The following is a 24,156-nucleotide window of genomic DNA, read 5'->3' as shown; positions in this document are numbered from 1 at the left end:
GTAGCGTCCACAGATGTTGACCACTGCTGTCTGGGGTCACATCCGTTGCTCCCAGGCTTTTGATCAGGGTGTAAAGAGCAGCCTTGGGGGAAAGACTATTAGCTGTGATCTGGATACGGCACTTGTGAGGGTTTGCTAGACGTTGGGGTCAGGTGTCTGGGAGGTCAGCTGCCCGCTGTGTGGTCAGATGTATTAGCAGGAGCCCCTTCTGCTTTGTTAGCAAAATGGCCCCATGCTTCTGGGTCACTTCTCCATCTCTGTACAGAGAAGTACTGATTATTATCACCCCCCTGGGAGCCTTCTCCGGCTTAAAGGAAAATTCCAGCCCCACAGATCTTCCAGTGAGTGACAGCTCCTTAATGCGAGGAGCGGGCGTGGGCGTGGAGGGTGGGATGTGGAGGCCGTCAAAGCCGTCATTTCTGCCCCTTGGCAATGTGGGGGTTCCCTGTCACGCCTGCAGTCACATCGCAGCACGTTGACATGTGAGAGGAGACACGTGAGGCTGACAGCCCGCCACCCCTGCCCCCAACACGGGGTCAGGCGGGGTCCAGCACAGCCTGGTTACGCGACATTTATTCGTTGTCTAGGCAGGAGGTGTGGCTCCTCCGAGGCGCCGGGGAGCTGAGTCTGGTCAGGAGCAGGCATTGACATTTGGGGTGGGGATGGCCATCCTCTCCCTCGTCTCCAGAGGGAGGCCCGCTGGACAGAAGTGTGTGGCAGTTTGCAGCAGAAAGGCACGGGCTTCTCGCTCCCTGGAGAACTTGGGGAGCGAGTCACACTCTCTCCTGTCTATGATGGGCACAGTGGTTTTCTGATGGAGGCGAAACACAGAACTCGGTCTATGCATTTGTTTGGGCTGCCGTGACAAAGTACCTCAGGCTGGGTGGCTTAAACGACAGACATGTGTTTGCTTGCAGTTCCGGAGTCTGGGAAGTCTGAGGTCACGGTGCTGGCAGCGTCAGTTCTGTCTGCGGTGTGGCCTTACTCCTCGGCCTGCAGACGGCCGCTTTCTCCCTGTGTCCTCACATGGTCTCCCCGCCGTGTGTCTGTTTCCTCATTTCCTCTTCTTCCAAGGACACCAGTCACATTGGATCAGGAGCCATGCTAATGGCCTCATTTTAACTTCGTTACCTCTTTAAATAAAGACCCTGTTTCCAAACGTAGTCACCTTCAGAGGTCCTGGGGGTTAGGACTTCAACACAGGAATTTGAAGGGGACACAAGTCAGCCCGTACGAGAATTTCTCAGAGACAGCGCCACCAGCCAGTCCTATCATTTCCTTGTGGGGACTGGGGAGACTCCTCCAAGGAATTTACACGAGGGAAGCCCCAAGGAAAATTGACTGGCATCCCCATGGGCCCAACTCCCACAAAATGTTCTCAAGATCCACGTGATGTCCCCTCCTTTCTGGGAAGGGTGATGCACCTGCTAGAAAGAAATCTGACTCCCTCATTGTCTTTTTAAAATAACTCTCATTATTCTTCCTCTGAAGGTTATTTTCAAACTCTTTATAACTCGATTATTTTTCATACAGAGAGAAAGGATCAACCCCTGACTTTCCATCGGAGAAACCCGGGTTTCTAACTTTTAAGATGGGTTTCCATTTCTTCCCGAATATCTGGGCCCTCTGTTTACATGAAATGCTGCTGTTTCATCTAAAAATTATTTTAAAATAAATGTGGGATTTCATCTGGCAGGTAATGTGGGAAGGGGGCGGCTTGGGCCCTCATGTCCATAAATCAGGCACTTCTTGGAGTCGCATATAAATCCACGGCTTGCAGTTAGTTGAGAACTCCGGAAGGAGTGACTTTGCAGCCTGTGGCTCCTCGGTCCCCTGGCTATGTCCAGGAGGAGGGGGGCCCCTCCCAGCACCCCCACTTCCCTGCAGAGGATGTCTCTCTGCTGACCCAGTGGCCTGACACACTGCCAGGCCTTGCCATCGCAGAGACCAAGGTCTGCAGCTCTGCACGGAGCTGAAATGAATAGTTTCTGTTCCAGAGCAAGTCTGTGAGCTAAGAAAGGGTCGGTGCGGAGGAAGCCAGCCCGCAGTCAGTCTTGCACGGGGAGCCCCAGGCACTGCCCGGTCATCCGAGTCAGTCTTGCTGGCTGAGCCGCTGGCGCCGTGCCCGGAGTGACCTTGGAGAACTTGGGAAAGCTGTTCGTGATTGTTTCTGGAGATTGTGGTTCAACTGCAAACTCTGGTTCAGCAAATGATTGAAAGGAATCTCGGCACGCAGTGTCGCCTCTGGACATTGTCCCACACTCCTTCCCTCGCTGGGCAGGTGGGAGCCTTCCAGCTTCAGGAGCTGGCTGGCCGAGGGGGAGGGAGGGGGCAGGTCTAACTTGTTCTACTCAGGGCTCCCTTTCTTTGGGCTACAAGCACGTGCAAAGTGTAAAAGGACTTTATGACTATAAAGGGTGGTGCAGCATTAGAGAGTGTTATTTTATTAAATAGCAGGAGAGTAATGCTGATGTAACCACGTTAGTTAAATGGAGGGGAAGCAGGCAGACCAGTGAGCCCTTTTAGTTTAGGGAGTAGACAGGCCGGTCGGTTTTCAGGTGTGACCCTCCCTGAGGACATGTCCAGCTGTCCGCAGCTGCCCTGACTTCTGAAGAGGGAAACTTTGTCGTTGACTCTGAGTGGAAGAGCCTTTGCAGAGTTTTGAGCGGAGAGGTGACATGTTCTAAAATAACTGAAAGCCTTGCTCTGCCTGCTGAGAATAGACCGAGCGGTTGATGTGGCAAAGGTGAAACCCCACATTTCTTGCCCCAGACCAATGAATTTGAATGAATCTCCCCGGCTTCCCTCTACCGTGGCAACCTGAGTCACACTTCAGCCTTCTCCTCTCTGTCCAAGGCCACATTTCCAAGGCGCAGGCCGGCTCACGCAGCTCTTCGGAAGCAGCTGCTGGAACAACCCACTTCTGGGAGTGGCATTCGCGGTCCCCTGCGGTCTGGCCTCCGCCTGCGCCTCCAGCTCCTCCTCCCACTGTTTTCTGTCCCTCTGACGCCCTGGGCACAGTCTTCCTCCATGCCTCTGCTCTTACCTTCTGTCCAGAAAAATCCTTTTTCGTCAAGTCCTGTCTTCTCTCAAAAGCCTCTGTGGGACCTCCAAGCCAGAATGGCCATCTCCGGGTACTCACACTCAGGCAGGGCCTCTTTGTCTGTGGAACACCCGGTTCTGGTGGCATTGTAGTTGCTCGGGGCCACCTAGGTGGTAAGCTCCGTGTGTTCACCTTGGTGTCTTTTGATCCCTTAGTGCTGTGTAAAAAGGGCCTTGCGCGGCCTTCCAAATGGATCTGCTCAGCCAGATGTTTTGCTTCTGCCTTGCAGATTGAAGCGCTAGTGAAGGACATGCAGGACCCAGAGACGGGGGTCAGGGTGCAGAACCAGAAGATCCTGGTCACCAGTGTCCCTCACGCCATGACAGGTAATGGAGCCTTTCTTGTCCTGGCGACCACACACTGGAGCTGGCAAACTAGAGCTTGTGGGCCAAAGTCAGCCCGCAGCCTATATTTGTAAATAAAGTTTTATTGGAACACATCCATGTCCACACTTATGTATTGTCCTTGGCAGTTAAATAGCTGCGCACAGTGTCATGGTCCACATAACCGAACATGTTTACTCTCCGGCCTCGTGCGAAATCAGTTTGCTGACTGCTGGACTGCAGGTTCCTCCCGAAGAAGGGGTCAGAAGGGAAGGAGCAAAAGAGTCAATAGGTCACTTTTGTGAAGCCGTTCCTCCTAGGAGCTCATTCGAAGAACTTTTACTGTCAATTTTTTGTTCACTTGTTTTTGTGTTTAATAAAATCAGGTAGCAGGAAGTAGAAACTATTTGGCAGAACAACAACAAAAAAAAGGCCTTTATCCCACCCTCCTCTACCTTCTAATTTGTATTCAGACCTTTTCTAACTACCCCATGGGGATGGCACCCTGTGTCCTTTCTCACCCCACCTCTGGGTGGGGGCTGAAGGGGCTCAGAGCACCCTTAGAGGATATGGGCAGGGAGGGCTGGACCTCAAAACAAGAACTCATTTTGATAAACGTGCGGCATGTTTTACGATTCCGGGTTTGCAGTAAGGGGTGTGTTTCCCACGGAGGTGGGTGGGCTACAGAAGCAGACAGCTCCTCGCAGCACCAGCGGGGGCCTGTGCAGAGCTCCTGGTGAGCCCTCCCTCACTCTCTGCCCCACCCACAGCCCGGCCATTGCTTTTTCACTCAGGGTGCTCTCGTCTTTGCAGAGACGAGCTGCTAACAGTTCTTGATTCCCTCTCTGACTGCTTGGCAGAAGGGTTTCCCCACCAGCCACGGGTCACTCGGGGTTCCTTGAGCGCCAGCCGCAGAAAACCAATTTCTGCAAGTTGGAAGAAAAGCGGAATTAATTGAAATGCAGCAGGGTAGCTCCCACAAGACAAGGCAACTAATGAGCCAGACTCGGGAAAAGCGGGGAAGGGGGTAGCCTGGGTACCTCCGAGAGCAACGGCCATGGGCAGGCTTTTCAGGACGCCTCTGCTCTCCCCCAGCATTTAAGATGTATCTGTGGCAATTCTTCCTGAAGGCATTGCTGCCCCTCCCCTCCCTGTCCCTGGTTGTCACTAATTTGGGCCTGAATTCTCCACTAGATTTGGAAGCCCTCAAGGGGAGAAATCTCTTGCTCATCTGGGTAACCCCAGGGCTTAGCATAGCTGTGGGGTGGGGTAGAGATTTAATAAGTTTACTGAAGGTGTGAACCAGTCCTGGTCAGGCTCTGGATGTGGAGCCAGTCTCCCTAGGATTAACTCTTCTGGGTGTCTTTTTCTAGCTGTGTAGCTCTGACCACAATGCTCTCGTTTTAGACACAGGAATAGCAGTCCCCGTCTGACAGAATGACTGCAGGAATGAAACCAGATAGTACTGGGCATGTGGTCAGCACGCAGCTGACACTCCAAGGGTGGCAACAGCTCACAGTTTCCCACACTGCCTCAGTTAATACCTATGTTAAAAGTTAGTCCCCCTTCTTTTGCAGACGGGGCCATGGTGACGCAGAGGTTCAGGGACTTGTCCCCAGGCCACTTGTAGGTGGTGAGCCTGGACTGGAGCCCTGTTATGGGACTCTAGCAGCCATGCTCTTAGTACTGGTCAGTGTGCACAAACTGCTTTCTTTCCCTGCACACGGGGTGCCCTTGGTTCCTGGGTGAGGCTGCCCACCCTGCTGTGTGTTCCCTTGTTCCTCCTGCTGGTGAGTCCTAGCCTTATCTTGCAGCTGCGAGTCAGCACTCATGCAAGCAAGTTGGGTATTGCCATCCGTCTCCTCGGATGGCAGGTGACCCAGGGCTTCTGGGCATGAAGGTGGCTGTTGTAGGAGCCTGCACAGACCACGTGGTACAGGCGCCAGAGGCCTCCTAATCTCATTTGACTGATTTCAGGAAGCAGTCCAGTGGATGAGAAAACCCTCGGCTCCTTGGGGGACAGCGCTAACCAGTCTACCGTCTGCCTGGGCCTCTCTCTCTGCCCGCACACCCCTGTGTAGGATTCAGTGAGACTGGGGCTAGAAAGTCTAAACATCCAGTCCTGGGATTTTTTAACTAGGATTTTAGGTGACGTTTGCTTTTGAACAGCCAGGCAAGGGTGGGTAAAGCTGAGAGTAACGGAGGAGAACCCAGTGAAAGCGTGAATGGTGGGCGCGTGGGCACCGACAGAGGTAATGTCCGGACATTGGACAGGAAGGGAAGGTCCTAGGTGGCCCCCCTCGGCCATGCTGTGGGCAGGTAATGAACCCCAGAGAGTGTGTGAGTGGACCACAAGGGCCCTTCCTGGAGGGCAGCGAAGGCCATGCCCCTTCACCATCTCCGAGGAGGGAATTCTCATTTGCAACAGTGCAGCCACGGGGACAGAGGCTGTGGGGCCTCAGGCCCTGATCCTCCCTCCTGGCGTATTTTGTGGGCTGGTTGCCACACAGGCAGGGGGACCGGTGCCGCCTTTGGAAAGCAGGCTGAAGTTGCTGGAAGGGAGGTCTTTGGCGTTTGCAGGATGGTGTCTGCAGCGGGGTGCTTGGTATCCAGACGTCTTGTTCTTCTGAGAAGATGCTGCCCTCCTCCTACAAGAAGCATGTTCTGCGTGTGGGGCCAGAGGCTCCAGATCACGATGGCCCCGAATTGCAGGCTGCAGGGTCTGGACTGAACTTAGTGGGGCTGGTGGTGGAGGAGAGTCCCTGAGCATTTTGAGCAGAAGAGGAACGAGATCACAGCCGAGCAGGGAGGAGGCCCATTGGGCAAAACACACACAGCGTGGGGTTCGGCGGGTGTGTTAGGAGGCTCTGGTGATGGACGGCCACACTTCTGTTCTGCAGGAAGTGATGTTCTACAGTGGATCATCCAGCGGCTTTGGATCTCCAACCTGGGTGAGCAGGCCTCTGGCACTCAGTTACCGTGGACTGTGGTGTGGGCAGTACGCAGGAATCTCTGGAGGGCAGGCCGTAGAGAGAGGCTTAGGCAGGGGCCTGAGAAATTGACATTTTAATGGAAGAGACAAGGCCTTCAAGTGTAAAACAATCAGAGCATGTAAATATGAGGGGTGATTGGGGAGGAGCGAGTGAAGAAAGACTTCTTGGAGGGGGTGATGTGTACCCATGCCTGGTCTTAAAAGAAGCGATGCTTGTGAATTGTGGTTGGGGGGAGCCTGGAGGGTGTGGCTACCCAGAAGGGAAAACTAGCAAGAGCAATGGCAGAGAAGTGGGATGAACAAGGAGTGGACTGGCACCGAGGGGAAATTGGGTATGAGGGCAGTGGAGGGAGGGGAGTGCCTATTTGTGGACTCCACATTCGATCTGGGAGCTAGGCAATAGGGAGCCATGGGGGAGTTTTGAGCACGGTGGTATACACGAAAGTCCCATTTAAGGTAGGCTGTTTGGCAGAAGTTTGAATAGTGGAATGGAGCAGAAACATCTGGGGACCTGACTTCCCACTAGAAAAGGCTGGTTGCACCAGACATAGGAAATGAGGGTCTGTGATGGAGGGAGGGCTGGGGAGAACCTCTTCCTGAGGCTTGGAGGCAGAGCTGGGGGGGCATGCGGGCTGGGTCCTTGGGCAGGGCGGGCCTGGAGGACTGGAGGGCTCTCTCCATGATGGAAAGACACCTGCTTTCCTTGGTGCCTCTAAGAAAGAGCCAGGATACTTTCCCTTTAATTGATGCAAATTCAGTAACAAGATTAGGTTTCCAAGCAAACTGGAGGGGGTGGGTGGGGAGCAGCCAGAGCATCTGGACCAGGCATGCAGGCAGAGTCCAGCTGGGGAGAGAGGTTGACTGTAAACGCAGCCCCCTTTCCCAGGGAGTGAGGAAGTGCTGGTCAAACAGAAACATCCTCTCCCTTCTCCTGGGCACTTCACCAGACCCAAAGTGCCTAAAGGAGCTTCTCCAGGATGTCCCCAACTGTCACCCCTAAACACCTGCAGTGCACTAACTTTAGGGGTTCACTGGCTCCCCTCCAGACTACTGAGTCATCGTTCCTGGGGGTTGGCTGGGGGATCCTCCTATTAGTATGCTCCCCAGCTGGTACTTGCCCACAGCCAAGTTCAGGAACCACTGTTCTCACTCTTTATGGAAGTGCCGTTAGGATGGGGACTTCTCTTCTGGAGTTTGGGGTGCTGTGTGTGGGCCAGGTAATGGGCTTTGCCTTCGCACCCCCCCCCCCCGCCCTGCTCTTAATTTCCATGTTTCAACTGCTTCTCCCCAGAGGCCCAGAACTTGGGCAACTTCATTGTCAAGTATGGTTACATCTACCCCCTGCAAGACCCCAAGAATCTCATTCTCAAGCCCGATGGCAGCCTCTACCGATTTCAAGTGAGTCTTGACCTGGACTTTGGGTATTAATATGGGACCAATCTTATCTGAAAAGAGAGTTGCTTAGCTTTATATCCTCACAGATCAGGATTTCAGAAATAGTGGAGGGAGCTGAGGAAGTCTTCTCTCTTAAGCCACGCGGCTGGGGGCTCACTGGGTCCCAGCCCACTGTCTGAGCGAGGTTTCTTGGTTTCTTTCGTAGACGCCGTACTTCTGGCCGACCCAGCAGTGGCCAGCGGAAGACACAGACTATGGTAACCACCCTCCCCCTCGTGCCTTTGGTACTGCTTAACATGCTGCTTATGTACCTGCTGCATTTGGTGGTGTTTGTCCTGCTGTCATCATGACCTTTCTGTCAGTTCATGTCTGTGCTGGGAGTGGTCCTGAGGGAAGAGAGTGGGTCTGCCGAGTGTCCTCTCCACCAGGCCGAGCACGGCAGCCTCTCTCCCACAAAGGCTGCGGATGCCGTTTTGAAATATGATGATGGAAATGTGTTGTTTTCTTCTCCAGCCATCTATCTAACCAAGCGGAATATCAAGAAGAAAGGGATTTTAGAAGAACACGAAAAGGTATGGAGATGCTTTCAAGTAACGATTATTATAATTGGATAGAATATAGTCTTGAGCTGTTTCTCCCTTGTTCCTCCACTGCTACATTCACATCCTCACTTATCCACCCCTCCATCCATCATTCGTCTACCATTTGCCCATCGTCCGTGCATGCATGCAAGCATCCATTCATCATCCACCTGCCTATCCATTTGTCCACCCATTATCCATCCACCCATCCATCTGGTATCCATCTGTCTGTCTATCCATCTATTCATCCATCTATGCATCCATCACCTGTCCCTTAGCCATCCATATATTCAGAAGCAGCTCCCTGAGGTAAATTCTTCCCAATGCTGAGCTTCCATTTCTCCTGCTATAATTTAAGCCCTTGCTGTCCCCAAACAATATGACTTAATTAATACATATGATAATGCATATTATTTGGTGAGCAGATTTGAATTTGAGTTTGTGATGGGAAAACAATAGTATAGACTTTTATGGTAGTCTAGATGAGTCAGATTTCTCAAAGGACCCTCAGAAGGCTAGATTTCTGGGCAGATGGCAACAATTCCTCTGGGTCTTATTCTTCACAAACCTGTTTTTAGTGGGGCCAGCGTCACAGCCATGTTAGCTCTCATCTATGTGGGTTTCTGAAGCTCTCTTCTGGAAAACTGAGCTTCCATGTTCCTCCCCACACCATTCTCCTCTTCCTAATCAGATGTGGGCACATGTATCTACAAAAGGCTTTTTCAGAGTTTGGTGCTCCCTCTTGAATAAACAAACCCCTTTGCAGGGCTGGGGTGAGGGCCCTCGGCTGGTCCTACTCACTACAGAGCCAGGGTCACGCCCTCAAGACTGGGGGGCTTTCTGACCACTGCACATGGCCTGTCACCGACTCAGTGTTCTCACTTTGTTTTCCTTCCCTAGGAAAATTACAATTTCTTGAACAAAAAAATTAACTACAAGTGGGACTTCGTCATTATGCAGGCCAAAGAACAGTACAGGTGAGTGAAAGGTCCTACTTATCTTCCGGCTGTCCTCTTCCCCCCCTTCCTCGTTTCTCTTTGCCAAAATAAACCTTTAGGGGGAATTTATGTGTCAAACATTGGGCTGGGCACAGGGAATATAAAGCCACCGTCTGGTGAGTCAGGCAGATGACCGTGATGCGGCAGTGAGATGACAGCCACAGGCAGGCGTTTGCAGAAGCAGCTGTAGAAACAACGCTGCCCAGGTGAAGGATGGTGACGGTGGATGGAGCAGTGAGGTGGGAGAAACCGTGTTCTCAGCAGACAGAACCGGAACCAGTACCAGAGTCTGGAGGCAGAAAGTGCCCACTTGAAGCGGTTTCTAATAATAGCAGGAGTGGAGGATGCAAAGTTCGGAACTGGTGGACGTGAGGCTGGAGATGCAGATCAGGAGAGCGTTTTGTGCTAAGGGCCCCGGGGAGCCAGAGAAAGGTGTTCGGCAGGGGAGGTATGCAACCAGATTCACACGTTTGCAGTACCCATGCCGCTCTCACTGGCCTGCTGTCCACATCAGAAATGGCGCTGACACCCCTGGAGGGCCTTGTCTTGTCCAGGAGAGCCAGATGTTAATGCTGGGGAGGGTGTGTTGTCAGTCAGGTTAGGATCTCGTAACAAACAGCACCCACATCTCAGGCGTAGAAAAACATAGCATTTACTCCTTACTTGTGTTACATGTCCATTGTGGGCCAACTGGGGCCACACATGCTCTGTGCCCACTCCAGGACGTGTGTTAAAGGAGCAGCACCCTCTGGGCTTTGCCTGTTCCCAGAGCAGTGGGGGAGGGAGGCTGTGTGGGTCACAGGTGGTGTCTGTCATTTTCTGCTCACAGTTCATTTGCCAAAGCTGGTCATGTGGTTTGGCCCAACCTCAAAGGAGGATGGGCGGGATGTCCCACATGGCTGTATGCCTGGGATGTGGGACAGTCGGCAATAGCTGGGGACTGATACCACTGATCAGCAAGATGGCACAGCCTCCTGCACCCCAGCTGGGCCAGATCCAGGCAGGTCTAGACCCGTGGGTGTGTGACTGGGCTGGACGGTGGGGACCCCATTCTCATGAAGCAGCCTTGGAACCAGAGTGGTGGTGAATCAGTCAGGATTCTCTGGGAAAAGAGATCCAACAGCAGATAAATATAAACAGATTTACTATTAGGAATTAGCTCACACAGTTATGGAGGGTTAAGTCCCATGATGTGCGGTCGGCAGGCTGGAGACCCGGGAGAGCCGGTGGTGTACACGTCCGTCTGAAAGCTGGTGGGCCAGAGGCCCAGGACAAGCTGGGCCGGGACACGACCATTCAGCCCACAGCAGCCTGTTTGGGTCACCGGGGCACCCCCAGGGCTTGGAACATAGTGGGAGATCAATAAGTACACGAGTGAACAAATGAATGAATAATTGACCAAGTGATACAGTTGCTAAAAAAAACCATAATAGGACAAACTAAAATAATTCCTCGTTTACTGACTCTCTTGGGTCCCATTTATCACTTCAGTCCTCCAGTAGCATCCATCCGTCAGGGACGAGCAGAAGAGCAAAGCCAGGGAGGACCACAGGGGTACATTAGCAATGGACTCTATTTACGAGGCTGCCTGGCATTATGAAAACTCCACAGGGCCGCAGGCTCCTGAGGACACAGGGTAGTTAACCTGGTGGAAAATTGAGTTGGGTTGGCAGAGGGAAGCTGAAAGGACAGTGTTTATATTTAATTTCCTGGGGAGGTTGGCACAACAGCCCACCGGAATGGCCCTCCCCATGCATCTGGGTCTCTGGATGTCGTTATGTTACTCCCGAGACATTAGCTGGCATATAAATCTTCTGCCTCTGTCTTGGGCAGGGCACGTGCGTCATCCCACGTTGCCTGGGAGAACAAGCATTACCGCGTGTGCACGCGGGTCGCCGCGGAGATGGTGCTGAAAGCAGCTGGGGCGCGATAAGGAACGTCGCCCGGCTCCTGCGGGAGCAAAGCCTGCGAACGTTTTCTATCCACAATGGGGTAGAGCGAGGCCGAGAGATAAGAGGGAAAATAAATAGCCTTTTGTGGGAATAAGTTGGGCTCAGAAAAGCCCTGACTTGGCACAAGCTCCTTGAAGTGACAGAGTGGAACTGACAGGTGGGGGGGAACGAACACGCCCCGAGGCCAGCATTTCCCCGCCCCCACCTCGTGGGGCGCTGGCACTGCTGGCTGCCTGCTGGTCCACATGCTGGCCGTGCCGCTTACAGAAGCAGGGAGAGCGGAGACGGCAGGCGGTCCAGCGTCAGCCCGCAGCGCCATGCACACCCGCTCCGGTGGTGAAGGTGGTGGAGTTGATACGCATCTAGGCCTCCTCGTGGGCGTGGTTGCGGCCCAGCTCGGTGATGCAGGCGGAGCCGGACTCTGTCCAGGACCAGAATCCTGATTCAAGTCCCACTCCTGCCACTGGCTGACAGTGTGACCCCGGACAGGACATGCTACTTCTCTTTGCTTTAGTTCCCTGAACTGCGAAGTGAGAGGAGGCCACTGAGAGGATCCAGTGAGTTTAGACACGGGCCAGTGTTTAGCAGGGAGCCGGGCACACCAGGGTCCCGCCAGCGTCTGCTGTTTTCATGATCATTATGGCAAAGCCAGATGAGGCGGCAGATGGGGAGCGTGGTGTGGGTCACCAGGAGTGGGGTCCCTCACTGGGCAAAAGATGCCAAATCTTTCTGGCTTTAAACCTGGCTTTTAGAAGAACAAAATCTTACCATTTGCAACAGCATGGATGGATGGACATAGAGGGTATCATGCTAAGTGAAGCGAGTCAGTCAGAGAAAGACAAAGGCCATGTGATTTTGTTTATATGTGGAATCAAAGACTGGTATAAATGAACAAACAAAACAGAAACAGATTCATGGATACCGAGAACACACTGAGGGGTGCCAGTGGGGACGAGGAATTGGGGGGCGGGGTGAAAAAGGTGAAGGGATGGAGAAGTGCAGATTGGTAGCTACAGACTCACTTGGATCCCATTTATGACTTCATTGCCATTTGCAACAGCAGAGAGCCCCTGGTACGGAACAGTCATGGAGATGTGGAGCACAGCACGAGGGGTACAGTTAACAAGTGTCATAATGACGCACGGTGCCAGGTGGGCACTGGAAATGTGAGGGGGATGCTTTGTAAAGTCTATTCTTCTGTAACCTCCATACTGTACACCTGACACTAGTACAAAATAATATTGAATGCAAACGGTAATTGAAAAAATTAACTATTAATAACCTGAAGAAAAAAAACACGGCTTTTGGCTTTTCAGGACTGGAAAGGAAAGGAACAAAGCGGACAGGTACGCCCTGGATTGCCAGGAGAAGGCGTACTGGCTGGTGCACCGGTGCCCTGTGAGTATTCCTCCCGGTCTCCACCCCCCCCTGCTGCTGTCTCATCTCCCTCCGGGGCCGGACCTCCCCGGGGCTGGGCTAGCGTCCGGTGCCTCTCGGCCGGAAGAGGAAAGACACTCCCCAGACAGGCTGTTCTCGTGGTCCATGTGGTGGTGTTGGGACTACCTGACATTTCTGAAGCCAGAGACCTGCAGGAGTTTGTCTTTTAAAAGGGGTAGGCTCCCTTGCTTTTTTTTTTTTTTGCCAGGATGCCTTGGAAAAGAAATATAAGAAGAAAAACTAGAGCCTAGGCTCCAAAGTACCAAAATAAAACGCTGCGGAGAACTGGCGCTCTGCACAGGCACAGCCTTGCCTCATGCCCCTGGCTCCCTCACTTTTCCCCAGCACCCGGGACTGGATGGGGTGAGGGGAGAAGTGCGTGCTCAGCCTTCGTGCTTAGAGCACATGGCCTCTCTGGTGGTGGGACTTTAAACAGCCCAGAGATGCCAGCTGCACATAAGCAATGTCACTGTCACAGCTCCTCCCTGGGAAATGGTAGCCTCGTTCCTTAGCACAAAGAAGCAGCTGTCACTGTTATCCCTGGGGTTAACTCTGCTGCCTCAGTTTACCCCGAGTCAGGCCCATGTGCTGCCTATGGATCATGGGAGGCGGAAGATGTGAAAGGCCTTCTGAAAAGTGAGGAGTTCAAAACCAGTGCGCTCGCTCTTCCTCCTTTAGTTGTCTTGCTTGCCAGGTGACCAGGTTCTCAGAGCCAGAGAGAGAACTGGGTCCATCATGGTGTCAAAGCCTCTGGATTTTTGAATGCAGGCCTATCAGATTTTGGCTGTTCCCCCCCCCCCTACTCAAATACCCTGTAGCATTGGTTCAGGTGACTTGTTGCTGAGGGTAAGGCCCTGAGGTTGCTCTTCAGGAAGCTTGCTTTTGTCTGTGCTCCTCCTCTGTGTAAACCAGTTGCCCGCTGCCCAACATGGGTGCCTGGGGGCTGGTGAGGGAGTGGATGACTGAGCTCAGTGTCCCGGAGAAACAGCCAACCACCTGCCTCTGCATTGGAGCTTGAGAGTGAGCTTTTTGCATGAGAAGGGAACCAAGCCTAGTTCAGCCTGCATTCACACATCTGTTCCTAAAGGGGGCGCCTTGGTGAGGGTTAGGGAGAATGGCAGAAAAGCCACCCATTTGGCAAGATGCCCTGGTGCCCAGTGGCACGGTGAGCAGGAGGATCCTGCTCCTTGCAGGGTGGAGCATGGCTTCCACGTTACGTGTGAGGCTCCGTGGTGTGAGAATGCCAGTGCGGCTGGGCCCCGTGCAAAGCAACGTCGGCTGGCTGTGCACGTGATCTGCCCTGGGGCCCGTGCCTCCCCTCCGCCCCTGAGCCCAGGAGGCCTCGGGGCAACAACATGAAAACCAGATTGTCTGAGTTCTTCCCAGTTCTCTTGGGGTAAGCGCTCAGCCCCCACACTGGGCAAATGGCTGAGTGGTTCTTCAGAGTATGATTCAGAAGTACCTACATTTGACAGTGTGTCTGCGTGATGACTGCTTTCACCATTACCTCACACACCGCCACCAGCTCCTGCATCACCCCCGCTTTCTTCACCACCATCACCACCATTGACATCGTCGCTATCATCATCATCACCGCGGACCTGAATGGAGAACTTTCAGTGTGCCGGGCACTGCCCTAAGCATCATTCCACAGTCACTGTCTTATCTCATCTTTGCGGCCGTGGGTGGGAGGCAAGGTTATTAGTCTCATTTTGCTGACAAGGAAGATGAAGCCGGGGATGCTGCTAATTGGCCAAAGTCACAGGGCTGCTGAGTACCAGGGGCTCTGAATCCACAGGCTGTTCAGCCTTTCTCTCTTAGTCCCTATATTCTCTTGCCTCCCACGACAATGTCCCAGTGCATGGAAGACCTTTTTGTAACCTCCTTGGTCATTAGAACATTGCACAAGTCGCTGCTGCTCTAACCACCGTGCTGCCAGGGTTCAAAGGCGCCCGGTTCCTCTTTGATAGCATTGGGGAGCCAAGTTCAGAATGAGGCTTTGATGTGCTCGGAGCGGTTGTAAAAAAATTCCTCGGATGCAAAACTCTTCACATCCAATCTCTCTCACTGCTGCTCCCAGAAGTCGAGACCGGACCAGTCGTCAAAGATGAGGCCAGAGGGCAGCCGGGTCCTGCTCTCCTCCACTTTCTTAAAACATCCGCAGCCTCTGAAAGCACTGGGGTTAGGGACGTGTTCCGTTTGAAGAGTGTCTGGTTTGAAGTCTGTCTCGGCCTACAAACTGAGCAAACCCAGGAAGACTGGGAGCTTAGGGACTGTGAGGCTGTCTCCTAGAGACCCAAACAAACTCGGTTCACTGGGAAAAAAGCCAGCCAGGCAGACAGAGCATGTGGCTCTGTGGCGTGTACAGCAGCCAGCGTGAGGGCCGACGAACCCACCGTTGTTGCGGGTGGACCCCAGCCTGCGGTTCCTGAGTCAATGCGTTCACCTGTTTGCTGGTCTGTCCACTAATCCCTGCAGAATTCCTGGGGCCCTGACTGTGCCTGCTAAGCAGCTAGGTGCTGGGCGTAAAAGGGCAGCTAGAAGTCAGCGAGTGCCTGCCACGTGCCTGTGCTGAGCTCCCGGCGTGCGGGTGGTCCTATTTACCTGAGGGTGGCACTGTGGAGCAGGGAGCAGCAGCGCCCCCATCACCCTCCTGGGGAGAGCCAGGCTCAGAGAGGTTCGGTAGTTAGCACCCGTGCATGTGTACCCTACAGAAAGCCAGCCCAGCTGGCTGTGAGAGGCAGGGGTCTTGTGTCAGATGGTGGGGGCGGTCTGGGAGCACCTCTTTGTGGAAGTGACGTTCAAACCAAGATCTGGCAGCCGCGGACTTCTCTGGCCCTTCCATCCAAACGTGTCTCCCACTTTCAGCCTCCTCTCTAGCTCCATCCTTTGTTTATAAAAGTATTGGGGATTTTACTTATTTGTTTCCTGTCTCAGGCACCCAGAGGGTCTGAACTGATATGTTAGGGAAGAGGGTGATGAGGAGTGGAGAGGAGAGGAGAGCAAGAGAAGGGACAGGAGGGACACGGGGGGCTGTCAGCAAGGAGTGGACATCAGCTCCCTCCCGGCCCTGCTCTGGAATGCTGGTTCTGGGCATGTCGCCTCCTCGGCACGGAGGCCCTTTCCTAACCTAACCTGAGTTATGAAGCGCATTGCCTCTTTGGCTTATGCCCAAGGGGTGTGGTCACAGCCTGGTGTTCATAGTTCCTCTGGTTGCAGGGGGAGGCTTGGCTGCCCCAGGAGGGCTTCCTGTGTGTGGCTCCAGGGCTCCAGGCACCTGCGTGTCTCCTTATCTGCTGGCAGCCCACCACGAGGGTGCCTGCTGCCCTCGTTTCCTGTGTGCTGACAGTCAGCTCTGGGTTATCGCCATTCAAGCATCTCCTTGCGTGCCAGGAACTATGTCAGCTGTGGCTCTGGTGACTATCACGGGGAACAGACATCATGCTGCCTGATGACTGCATGCGTGCATGAATGAATGAATGAGTGAGTGAATGAATGCAGCCTGGGGGTTTCCCAAACCAGCTGAAGCAGAAAGCTGCCCCCTGGGGAGTTTTGGAGGCAGGGCACTGGGATGGGACCACAGCTCTATAGGAACAGCTGAGACTTGCTCAAAGGCCGAGAGGAGGCAGAAGCCTGGGGGCGGGGCAGCCAGAGGAGTGAACCTGGCCCTTCAGTAGAGCTGGAGAGAGCCAGGAGGGCCGGCACTGGCCAGGCTGCAGAATCATGGAGCCCGGTGGTGGCTACGGCTCTGAGTCCCAGCTGTCTGGTCTGGGCAGCCCTGTGCCGATGATGGTTGTCCCGGTGCACCACTGAGCACTGAGGGGGCTGAATTTATATCAAAGTATGGGTCAAGTTCAAGGGAGAGGGTTGGGGAACTAATTCAGGCCTCGAGGAGAGAACTGCACTGGTGCTGTGGAACAGCAGCCAACCGGTGCCTGTAGGGGCACTGTGGGCACAGGCTGCGAGCGTGTCAGCCTGCCGGGTGTGCATGCATGTGCGTGCGAGTGCAAGTGTGTGGCTGCAAGAGTGAGTGCATGCTTGTGTGAGTGTGTAAGCATGAGGGTGTGTGCGTGTGAGTACGTGAGTGGATCTGAGTGTGAGAGTGTGTGTGTATAAATGTGACTGCGTGTGAGAGTGAATGCATGTGTGTGAGATGTGAAAGTTGTGAGTGTGAGTGTATGTGTGAAGGCTGTCTTCAGTTCAGCTGGGGAGTTTCTTGTACCAGACCCAGGGGGCCAGTCCTAGAACTCTCTGCAGGCAAAGGCAGTGAGTAATGAGCCTGGATGACCACACGCCCCACCCTGCCACCCCCCTGCTGGGCTAGAACCCGCCGGAGGCCGGCGTGGACTCCTGTATTGTCACTCATACCACTGGTCACACTGTGTGATTAACTGCTGAGTGGCTGCCTCCTGCACGAGACCTGCTGGGGTGTGGAGTCGGGGGTCTCCGTCACACCACGGCTCCCCGGGGCCGAGCGTGACGCTGGTAGGTTTCCTGACTGCAGTGCACATGAACAGCTAGCGTGAGGACGGCCGTCCCCTCTCCCCGAGCTCCCCCCGCCCACTTTCTGTTCCTTCCTTTTCTCTCCTCCTTGCCTAGGTCGTCTGCCGGGTATTTGCCCCCGTGGTAGTTTGCCGAGTAAAGTTGCCAGATTTAGCAAATAAAATACAGGATGCCCCGCTAAATTTGAATCTCAGATAAACAGCAAATGATGTCTGTCCCCACATTTTGATACTTGTTCTATATTTATACTAAAAACATATGTGATATACTTTTATGTAAAATTATAGAATCAAAACATTTGTTGTTTATTCTGAAATTCCAACTGACCTGCGCATTGTCTATTGTATTTGGCAACCGTACTTCTGAGCTGAAACTGTGACTGAACCTACTGATGAGGCTGAATCTGATGGGGAGAAAGCGCAGCTGCTTCCTGCCTCTGCTCCAGTTAGTCCGCCTGGTTCGTCACCTGAGAACTTGGTGGGTGCTTGCTACCAAAGCAGCCCGGGGGGAAGTGCAAGGCCAAACTGCTGGCCTAACAGAGTTGAGAGGGGGCAAGCAGGACTGGCTGGAGAGTTGGTGGCCTGACGGAGTCCGAGACCCGGCTTTGGGCCAGGCCTCTGTTTGCAAACACAGCCTGAGAATGAGCACGATCCCTCACTCAGTAATGGCTACCCTCTGTTGAGAACCTCACACTCTGCCTTGTTAAGGCCTCACGAGAACCCATCAGGTAGGAGGATCTCCATTTCTCAGAAGAGACAGAGTGTGCAGAGAGGAGAAGTAATTTCCAAGACCTGCCTCGTAGCTGGGAAGTGTCAGGACGAGGATTGGGTCCCAGGGGTGCCTGGCTGACACTTGGACTCTCCAAAGCCCTGCAGGGTGGGGAAGGAGCACAGGAGGAGTCGGGAGTCCCATGTGTTCATCCTACTAAACTCTTACTGAATTTCAGTGTTATTTATACATCAGTTCATCCATCCGTCCACCCTCCTACCCATCCATCCATCCCTCACCCACCTACCTGCCCATCCATCCCTTCATCCATGCACCCACCCATCCCACTGGGTCAGGTTCTGGGGATGCAGTGGTGGGACAGCCCCATGAAGCCCACCTGCCCACCCAGAGGGTCGTACACACCCTCATAGCACCTGCGGGTTAGGCCACAGCCTTTCTCAGCTCAGTTTCACAGTTGGCAGTTTGGCTAAGAGCCTAGGTTAATTAAAAACTGGAGACTCTCCCAGCAGTGGTCCTTACGTTATTTTTATCCCATTCAGCCAGGAATGAACAATGTGCTGGACTATGGCCTGGACCGAGTGACCAATCCGAATGAAGTTCAGGTAAACCAGGTAGGTCTCCATGGCATCCTCTGGGCAGGGCCTAGGTCATGGTTTAGGCTGGGAAGATGTTCCCCTGTCTTTTGTCTGGCTATGTCTGTTGGGGCAATAGTACCTGCCCTTTGAGATTGCTTCAGAGAGGAGACGTACGCTGCGTGATATCAGTTTTGGGGACAGGGAGCCCATGGCCAGGGCCCTGCATAAAGACAGATAAGAGATCTGGGTGCAGGTCAAAGCAGATGGAATCTACATGGGTGGTTGTCAGACTTTTCTGAGTCAGTTTCCCCCTTTGAAAATCTAGTGAGAGTTATGAAACATTCCGCCCAAAGATGCGCAGACAGACAATTTGCATACGATCCCAGCCAGTTCCCTGGCTCCCTGGGCCCCAGGCTTAAAACCCTCCCGTCCACTTGGGGTTCAACTTGCTTCCACGGGACAGGACCTGGAATGCCATGCTTTCTTTTGCATCCCAAGAGGGTAGGAATCTTTGCAAAGATTCTCCCAGGCTTTTGTTTTAAAAGGACCGTGTCCCCAAACACAGCTACTGTTCGCGATGGGTGGCCAAGTTCCTGTGATGGTTTCCTATTGAGAGCAACGCAGTTCACAAGCTGCTGAGACAGTGAGTGTGCCCGTTAGGGCCTCTGGTCCTGGCACTACTGTTTTGGGCTTCCCTGCACAGCGCAGGGTGTTTGGTGGCATCTTGGTCTCTACCCACTGGGTGCCAGTAACATCGTGCCTTTCCCTGCTCACCTCCCGGTACCGACAATAAAAAATGTCTCCAGACTTTGTCCCATGTACCCTGGGGCACAAAATTGCTCTGGTTGAGAACCACTGATCCCACTGCACCAGCCTAAGCCCCTTTTCAGCCTTAGATGGTTTTGTTGGTGTCTGCCTAACGCTGACTTTGGGCAGCAAGGGGTCAGTGACCTCTTTGGCTTAGTGGGGCGTCTTGAAGCTTTGGCAATGCCTTAAGGCCTGGGTGGGAGCCAGGAAGGATGCATCTGAGAAGGAGGGGGAAGGAAGTTAATGGGCAAAGAGAAAAGAAAAAGGTGGCCATGAGGCAGCTCCGTGACAGGTATACTTTTGCCCTCTGGGACCCAGGCTTCACGGTGGCTGTGGGGACACCCCACCAGTGAGTGAGACAGGTGCCCAGGTGTAGGGATGGAGTCTATCTGAAGAGAGACTTTGCATCCCCAGAGGATGTGAGCTGGCGGGGGCGATGGGGGCATTGCTAAGTCCCTTACCCACAACTCCAAGTGACCCCTCCTTGGATACACATACGGCACTGTCAGCCTTCAGCAGCCTTTTCCATGTTTCCCCTGTTAGATGACAGATAATTGCTGAGGCTTTGTTGCTTGGTTGCCATGGAAACAGCCATCAAGGCAAATAACTGAACCTGGCTGGAAGATTTTTTTTTTTAAATGGGTAACTGACAGCTCTGGAAGCCTCCACCACGTGGATGGAGGAGGGGAGGGCAGCGGTGGGAAGCACAGCACCGGCGGCCCTGAGGAGAGGGTGCCTTCTGGCTTTCAAACCCATTTCCTGCTGGATGCAGGCGATTCCATGGGCCCGGAGCCGGAGTGTGTCTGTGTCCACCGTGCTGCTGTTCTGCAGGGGCCTGCTTTTCCCTTTGTTTACCATTGTCTTCTCTGTCTCTCTCTCTCTTCCACCAGCTCCCCTGCTCCTGTCTGCCCTCTGGCTGCCGTGCAGCATTAAGAAGAATTAAGCACCGTAACTCTCCTGCAGGCGGGGGCTCCCCCCCCCCCCGCCCCGCAACCTGTCCCCTCAGCCAGCCCCAGCGAGTGTTAGGGAGACAGAGGCTGCCGCCGTGCTGTTGGGTCTTGCCTGTTTGCTACATTTCCCCAGCCTGACTCAGTGTCCCCTGTTTTTCCGGGTTCGTCTGCCCTGAGAGGAGGGTGTGCCGGGACCGTGACGTGTCCCCATGAGGCCCTGGGAGAGTGGAGGTTTCAGATTTGTGTTTCCTCTCAGAGAAGAACCCATGGTGCGGGTTTGAAGAGAGAGGCCACTGCAGAGCATTAGTCAGTTCTTGGAAACATACTCATTTTCCTTAAATGGAGGCAGATAACCCCACAGAGATAAACACCATCGAGTGTAAGAGAGAAGGCTGCTGGGTTGGCAGGTGTCTAGAGTGAGCCACCTCATGGCTGCTGGTCAGCATGGCTGCCCAGCCCTGGGAGGAACGAACTGGCCAGGGGCCAGGGCCACAGGCAGAGAGGGCGCCCTCTCTCAGGCCTGATACCTCGAGGCTTTCTGGTGTGCCAAGTATGCACAACCCCCAGTTTCTCCTATTTCAGAAAGAATTTGGTTCTGCAGTGAGAGACTGAGGGTCAGCGGGGCAGGGATGTGCCCCAGGCTGGCCCTTCCTCCCCTGACCCCGACCGGGTACCGTGGTCACTTAGTGACGTGGGTGCTTAGTGACGAGGGCCAGGGCAGTGTGAAGATAGCTTTGACTTTGGGAATGAGCCCCACCCAGCTCTGCCGGTCCCTGGCTATGTGATCTTGGACCTGTTCCCACGCCGTTCAAAGCCTCAGTTTCCTCATCTATAAGATGGGCATAACAATAGCTCCTTCCGCAGAGGATTACACGAGGCATTTACACTGACGTGCCTGGGAGGGTACCCAACATGCAGAGACTCCCCGTAGACACAGGCTGTTGCTGTAGGAGTGCTGTGCTGTGAGAGACACAATTCACGGAGCCCTGCAGCCCCCAGGCCCTGTTTTTCGGGCTGTCTCCTCCTCTGTCCTTACACCTTCTCATACTTCTGCCCCCGTTGGAGGTGGAACAGGGCAGGGACACACACATTTCAACTTCCTTCCCTCCTCTGATAAATGGTTGCTGGGAGCGGCAGTTTACCAGGACGTGCACACTGGTGTTTGGGTAAGAGGTGGGGCTCTGCTCCATAGTGTTAATGCTGTGTTCTGCAGAACCTTCGGCCTGGAGCCCCCCGTGAGGGACAGCCCCCATACGCTCCCACCAGCGGGGGCCAGACAGCTTTCTCCCTGTGGCTACTGTGGCACTGGAGCTGGCTGCGAAGGGACAGCTCCTCGCATGCCAGGGGTGTGGGGCGGAGTGCCTCACACTCAGTCACAACCCACTTGAGACTCACAGCTACCGTCAAGGTCACGAGTTTTAGTAGCATGCCTACTTCACTGTTGAGGAGACAGAGAGAGTAAGCAACTCAGCCAAGACACATGGCTCGGAAATGGGGAAGCTGGGATCTGAACTTTGGTTCATGGGCATCTAAGCCCAGTCCATATCCTGCCTGATGTGTTCGACTGTCCACTGGGTGGCTTCTAGGAGTTTTGTTGGATTTCACGAAATTTGCATGACAAAACAGAAACAGAGAAGTGGAGCAGTTTGCCCGAGCGGGCTCAGGCAGGATTCGAATTTAGGTCTTGCCAGTTCTGTAGCTCTTGCTCTTCCCCAACACCATCACTACCCCTCCCTCTACAGCCCCTGGGTGCTGCACTCAGGGCCGGACTCAGTGCAGGAGACTTGTTCTCCGTCCACAGCTCCACGCTCAGTGGGCCCCGCTGGGTGTAATGTTCAGCTCGCACCGTCTTAAAATTCTTACTACTACTGTTCTTTGAACAAGAGGCCCCGCATTTTTATTTTGCACCATATCCTGCAAATGGTGCCGTCTCCCCTGCCTCGGCCGGATCAGGAAGGATGCGCAGGCCAGGTGTTCAGAGGATCACAACCTTGAACTCTGTCTCCTTGCACTGCTTGCCACCTGCCTCCCATCTCATCTCTCCTGCACTGCATTAACCACATCAGTTCTGAATTTCCAGGTTTCTTTTTGTTGTTGTTAATTTTTATTTATTGATTTTAAAGAGAGAGAGAGAGAGATGGAGAGGCAGGGGGAGAGAGAGACGCCGATTTGTTGTTTCACCTACTTACGCATTCATTGGTTGTTTCTGGCATGGATCCTGACCGGGGACCGAACTTGCTACCTTGGCGTCTGGGATGACACACTAACCAACTGAACTACCTGGCCAGGGCCCTGGAATTTCCTGGTTTCTGACTTCTGATTCTCCCTCTGCTCTCAGTGCTTGGGACCCCAGTTCCCTGGGCTTCTTCCCATCCTGTGTTTTGCCTGTGGCTTGCCCATCCTGCACTTCTTGTCTCTGCAGGTTCCTGCTGGCCACCTGCTCTCCTGAGAGAAGGGTCCTCGCTTCTCTCAGTTCTGGGCTTTGCGCTCCTGTCCACAGGGACTCGGGCCTCTCAGGTTGCGGCCCTGACCCCTCCCGCCCTGTGATTATTGTCTGTAGCCTGCATCCGGCTCTCATGGCCAGCACGTGGGCCACCGAGCTGTGTAAACAAGTTCTACACGTGTCCCTATTTGGGCAAGTCGGCAAGTGAAAAATAAGTTAGAATCCCAAGAATGCAGAGCATGTAAAGATTCTGTAGACTGAGGGGCTTACTGTACAAAGTGTCACCCAGATGAAGACCAAAGAAGCGACCACTCCAGGAGGGCCAGCTCTGAGAAAACGGGGTTTGTGCGTGAATTCCGGGGCATGAGGACAGTCATTCTATCTTGTTTTATCATCAGGTGTTTTTCTCTGAATTGATCAGAAGCATGTGTGTGTTTGAACAACTTCCATTTGTTTTAAATTAATGTTTCTTATGGCCTTTGGCTAAGTAATAACTTTGGTAGGTTTATGAAATTTGGCAAATGAAAATAGAGGGTGCTCAGTTACATTTGAATTTCAGATACACGGCAAATGAACTTTTTTAGTATGCGTGTGTCCCAAAGAGGGCCCGGGCCTCCTTGTGTTTCATCTTGTGTGGAAAACCGAGACCCTACTGTGCACAGTCTCGGCAACAGCGTGTAAACCCTCAGTCACTGGCCACTGTTGGTGGAGTGTCTGCTCTGTGCTAGTCACTGGGTCTATGTCCCAGTCAATCCCTTGTTTTGCTGCCCGCTTTTACAAATGAGAAAACAGAGACTTTGAAATGCTAAAAAAAAAAAAAAGACCTCATCCAAAGTCACGTAGCCAGTAAGTGACCACTCCAGGATTTTGACCTTGGTCTGGTCCCCAAACCCAGCCCTTTCTTCCACCCTACCTTCCCATCGGCTTTTCTCTCTGTCTTTCAGAGAAGTCAGAACCATCGTGCCCACTGCCCCCGAACGCCCACAGAGTGCCCTGTGTGTCAGCCAATAGGAGGCTGATCCCATGCGCAGCTATTTCGAAAGCTAGACATGAATGCCGAAATCCATGTGGACACTCCAAGGTGGAGCTGGGAAGCCTCAGATCCGGCTGAATCCTATTATTAGAGAGCTCACTGCAGCTCGATTCCCAGAATATAGCTGGTAATTCTGGGAACCCGAGACCCAGCAGCAAACCACCACCCTGTGAAGGGCCCTAAAAGGGGAATAAAAGCCAGTGAAGTACATTAAAATATGAAAAGTTTTAAAGCCTGAAGATTGAGGTAATGGCCCCAGAAACAGACACTTTTAGGCCGAAGTCAGACCACGCTGGGTAGACCAGAAATGACTTGCAGGGACGGCTCCCCATGGA

The 24,156-nt window shown here is 53.5% G+C and overlaps 1 protein-coding gene across 3 annotated transcripts in view; it reads left to right on the top strand.

Moving 5' to 3' along the window:
* RGS9 (regulator of G protein signaling 9) overlaps window positions 1-24,156 on the top strand; it is a 52,460-nt gene that overhangs the window by 4,944 nt on the left and 23,360 nt on the right. For 2 of the 3 annotated variants that reach the window (XM_053657433.1, XM_053657434.1), the window contains exons 2-9: window positions 3,333-3,429; window positions 6,327-6,377; window positions 7,710-7,816; window positions 8,019-8,070; window positions 8,327-8,385; window positions 9,295-9,371; window positions 12,661-12,742; window positions 18,553-18,615. In XM_053657433.1, the coding sequence (XP_053513408.1) occupies window positions 3,333-3,429; window positions 6,327-6,377; window positions 7,710-7,816; window positions 8,019-8,070; window positions 8,327-8,385; window positions 9,295-9,371; window positions 12,661-12,742; window positions 18,553-18,615 (588 nt within the window). Of the gene's footprint in view, window positions 1-3,332; window positions 3,430-6,326; window positions 6,378-7,709; window positions 7,817-8,018; window positions 8,071-8,326; window positions 8,386-9,294; window positions 9,372-12,660; window positions 12,743-18,552; window positions 18,625-24,156 lie in introns of all 3 variants that reach the window. The other variant, XM_053657430.1, reaches the window with a different exon arrangement.

The sequence above is a fragment of the Artibeus jamaicensis genome, unplaced genomic scaffold (genome assembly GCF_021234435.1).
Source record: "Artibeus jamaicensis isolate MK-2021 breed Jamaican fruit bat unplaced genomic scaffold, CSHL_Jam_final contig_1998, whole genome shotgun sequence".
NCBI lineage: Eukaryota > Metazoa > Chordata > Mammalia > Chiroptera > Phyllostomidae > Artibeus > Artibeus jamaicensis.
The sequence above is the reverse complement of the archived record's forward strand: the minus strand, read 5'-3'. Positions and strand labels throughout refer to the sequence as shown.